At 40.4% G+C, this 4,139-nt stretch overlaps 1 protein-coding gene across 9 annotated transcripts in view; it reads right to left on the bottom strand.

The window, feature by feature from the left end:
• Window positions 1-1,672: 1,672 nt before the first annotated feature.
• Window positions 1,673-4,139, bottom strand: part of PHLDB2 (pleckstrin homology like domain family B member 2) — a 118,960-nt gene continuing 116,493 nt past the window's right edge. For all 9 annotated transcript variants that reach the window (XM_069022836.1, XM_069022810.1, XM_069022827.1 and 6 more), the window contains one exon: window positions 1,673-3,496. In XM_069022836.1, coding sequence (XP_068878937.1) covers window positions 3,356-3,496 — 141 coding nt within the window. In that variant the 3' untranslated portion in view covers window positions 1,673-3,355. The remainder of the gene's footprint in view (window positions 3,497-4,139) is intronic.

Below are 4,139 nucleotides of genomic sequence, written 5' to 3'. Positions count from 1 at the left end.
ACGCGCACGCGCCGCGCACCGCCCGCCTCCCCCGGGTGTGAAGCGATGGCCGGGGCGGGCCGGGCCGGGCCGGGGCGCGGTCTGCGATCAGTGCTGAGAGCCTGCCTGGCAAACTGCAAACAAAGTTTCGTCAATAAAAAGCCCCAAGGCATTCAGCGTGCGTTTCCCTGCGTGCGTGTTTCCCCTGAGCCAGCAGTGCCTTGTAGCCAAGAAGGCCAGAGGTGTGCATTGGGAAGAGCACTGCCAGCAGGTCGAGGCAGGTGATCCAGCCCCTCTGCTCAGCCCCGGTGAGGCACCTCTGGAGTGCCAGTCCAGGTCTGGGCTCCTCAGTACAGGAGAGACACGGAGCTCTTGGAGCGGGTCGAGTGGAAGGCAATGAGGGCGATTGGAGCACTTCTCTTAGGAGGAAAGGCTGAGGGAACCGCGCCTGTTCAGTCTTGAGAAGAAGTGGCTGAGAAGGGACCTCATTAACGGGCTCACACCTCCTCACCTCCTCTCAGCCTTAGGTATATGAGTGCAGGAGCCAAAACTATGTCTTTTTGCACTGTACTTTTATATACAGGCCATGGCAGCCACAAAGAAAAGAAAATAATCATAGAATGTCCAAATCATTTAGACTGGAAAAGATCTCAAATATCATCAAGTCCAACCTTTGACCAAATACCACCATGTCAACTGGACCATAGCACTACATGCTACATCCAGTCGTTTCTTGAGTATCTCTAGATGCTCCTCCACCACCTCCCTGGGCAGCCCATTCCAATGCTTGACAACCCTTTCTGCTAAGAAGTTCTTCCTGATGTCCAACCTTCCCTGGCGTGTGAAAATGAACACTAAGAAAGGTCAGTGCCTGCCAAGGTAAGGATGTTTTCCCATCCCAGCACCAGGCCAGCACCTGTAGGTCATGGGACACAGCAGAGGAGGTTTTTAAGACTCAGCCTACCTGGTTTGCAACTGCCCGAGAGCCTTCAGGGTAGGCAGGTATTTGACTCCCAGGCTTGAAGGGCTTTTATGATCAGTGCAGACTGATCATAAAAGGGGGTGCCTACCGCCATGCTCTGCTTATGTTGTCTTGATGTCCACCACTACAGAACCCACCCCACTTCATGATGATGATGGCAAACTTAGAGAAGTCAGTCATAAAACCACACTGGTTTTCATTTCCACAGTGAGTTAATACTTCCTTCCATTCAAGTCATGTCTAAGTCAAATATTGAGAAAACTGCAAAATCCTCAAACTGAAGCAATTTCTGGTTTATAGTTAAACAAAAAAATTGTCAATATCCAAGCTTGGTGATAAATTTTTCAAACAGGTTCATAAAAAATGAAAAAGGTATTATATTATGTATATGCAGGAAGCAGACTACACTCCTAATTCCACTGCCCTCCCAAAGGTTATTTTCCATAGCTCTTTTATGGAGAATACATGGAATAGTTAACTGTTACTGAGAAATACAATATTGCTTGCATGACATACAAATAGTTGTATACAACTATTTAAAAGACAGAAATATCTCAGGATAATGCAGCAAGAAAATATCTGAAACAAGTGTATTTTTAAAAATGTTTATTGAAATGCCTTCATTGCATCATGCAGGATACAAAAATCATTATTAGAAAACCTTTATAACTATACTTAGGAATAAAATCAAGATACATCAGGGAAAAATAATAACTGTATAAACAAAAGCAATTTATTTCTGATAGTGTTTTAAATTATAGATTACAGGCTGTGATCTGCACAGATGATAACAATTACCTTGCAACAACAGTCTCTTCTTTTATGATTCAAGTTGAAACTGATGTTTGTCATGCTAGAACAACCACATCACCTGTGTATACCACAAACCTGTTCATTACAGTTACAGGGTTTTAAAAGTATAACAAAAATATTCTGCCAGCATACTTCTATTCTGTTTTCAGTTTATTTGTTTAATCAAAACCCATTAACTTTTCATCAAGGAAAAAAAAAAGGCTAATGTGCTTTCTTCTAGTACACAAACCACAGAGCACGTAAGTTTTGATTACTGAAATAGAACCCCTTTAAGGTCATAATATGAGACTTTCTTGAAGTTCATTTCAATTAAATAATTTATATTTTTGCAATATTACTCCAGGACTTGGAGGTGATTTTAAAATGGGAGACCATTGCACCCTCAATATTTTTGCCATTTTAGGAATCTCAATCCCTACTACTTCAAACTTTCAGGGGTTTTTATTCATACACTGCTTAGTGTAAACTCTTAGAACTCGCCTCTCTCTTTTTATTCTATTAGACAGCATTATTCTGTGCAGATATACATTAAACAACAAAACAACTCTCTGTGACTGAAAGCTTGGCTCCAAAGAATTCAGATAGGTAGAGATTTTTGTGCTGGCTTCAAGGCAGGCAATGTCTGAGAGATTTCAATAGAGCGTTCACTTGGCACAGAGTAAGATTAGAACCACACTGGGACCTTACTACATGAAAGAAAATTGCTGTAGGGTCCAGAATCATCTTATTCTATTCAACAGGGAAGATGAAAAAAATCCCTCTTTATGAGGAAGTTAATACATGTGTTTCCATTTCTCATCCTTGTGGAAAAAAATGCATCTTTATAAAGCTATCCTTCTCTTTTCTTTTTTTTTTTTTTTTTTGTGGAGCTGCATTGATGCAAACTTTAAACATACAGTTGTTGCCACTAAGTGCTTGAACACACAGAATATCGTAACAATTTAATTACATTGAAAGTCATTAAGAGTTTTGGCACTGTCCCCTTACAGAAAGTTAGGTACAACTAACAATATGAAAACATAAGGGAATCGTATAACTCTTTGGCTCTGTTGTAACACTTAACTACTAAGGCAAGAACTGTGTGTACCTTAGGGCTGCTCTTTGTATTTTTATAAAATACTTGACTAAAAGTTCTAAAAAGTCACCTAATTATAAATGTCAAATGTTGCATATTAAAATATATGCTTATTACACCTTTTTGTTTCATGACTAGAATTTTTGCATACCAATGAGAACACACATACTTGTAAACTGTTCAGTGTAAGTTTATGAAGACATTCTCTGTATAAGAGAATTTGTAGAAACTTATCATTCAATCAAGATGCTGTAATTAAAATTACCTGATTATCCATTTTGGAGCACTGTGATTCTCTCAACAGCTTTAGCTTATTCATTCCTATTAAATTCAACTAAAACAGGTAACAAGCCTCCCTTTTCAATGCATTTTTAACCCCCTCTCAATCTGAGGTTTCGGGTGCACATCATAAGGAGGACATTTCAGGGTATTCACTGGCTTTTCAGCTGTCACTAGGTATGGCTAACTTCATTAGTTATTGCAGGATGCCCTATCGCTCCCCTTTATTACAACATGAAGTGGGTGTAGCCTTCTGCCCCTGTAACAATGACATCCATCCAGATCCTCATGGCTTCTGGAGAAGGAGCAACCATGTAGTAGATGCGGTCATGGGTCTTGACACTGAAAGTCAGCAATGGGTTGGGACTCTAGAATAAAACACAAAGAAGATATCAAAAGCGTGAAATCAAAGCCATTTATTGGTACCAGAGGTGGAAGTGCTTACAGGGATATTTATGAATAGGGTTAAGAAGAAAGATAAAATGCTGTACCACTGCATCTTCTATTGCAGCAGAGATGCATCTGAAGTGTTTGTAGCCACCATGAACACCTTTGCATCATTTTTCCAGTAGACTATTATACAGTACTCCAGGGCTCCAAGCTGTTGTTTCATGCCCAATTAACTAACTCCTCCACTCTGTCCAGTGGGCTTTCACAAATTGTTCACAGTTCATTTAAATTACAGATGAGAGGCTGGGGGTGCCATGAGCACAGTTAACTCCCTCCCTGGCACAGAGGCATGTAGCCAGGCCTTGACTTGTCCAAGCCACTGATTTCAGCAGTCTCACCACTGGACAAAGGAACTACTTGCAGCAAATCCCACTTTGCAGGTAGACACACTTATCTCTGCTTCCATCGGTATTAAAAAAAACTCAAAATAGTGATAATTACAGATTAGCATCCTTTTCCTACACTCCAGGATTTTTTTTAATATTTGTTTTGTTTCTTTAATTGTCCCCCAATAGTGTTAGCTCTCCCTTTAATTTTACAGCAACTACCGTACTTTGGGTA

Source organism: Aphelocoma coerulescens, chromosome 1, assembly GCF_041296385.1.
Source record: "Aphelocoma coerulescens isolate FSJ_1873_10779 chromosome 1, UR_Acoe_1.0, whole genome shotgun sequence".
Lineage (NCBI taxonomy): Eukaryota > Metazoa > Chordata > Aves > Passeriformes > Corvidae > Aphelocoma > Aphelocoma coerulescens.
The sequence above is the reverse complement of the archived record's forward strand: the minus strand, read 5'-3'. Positions and strand labels throughout refer to the sequence as shown.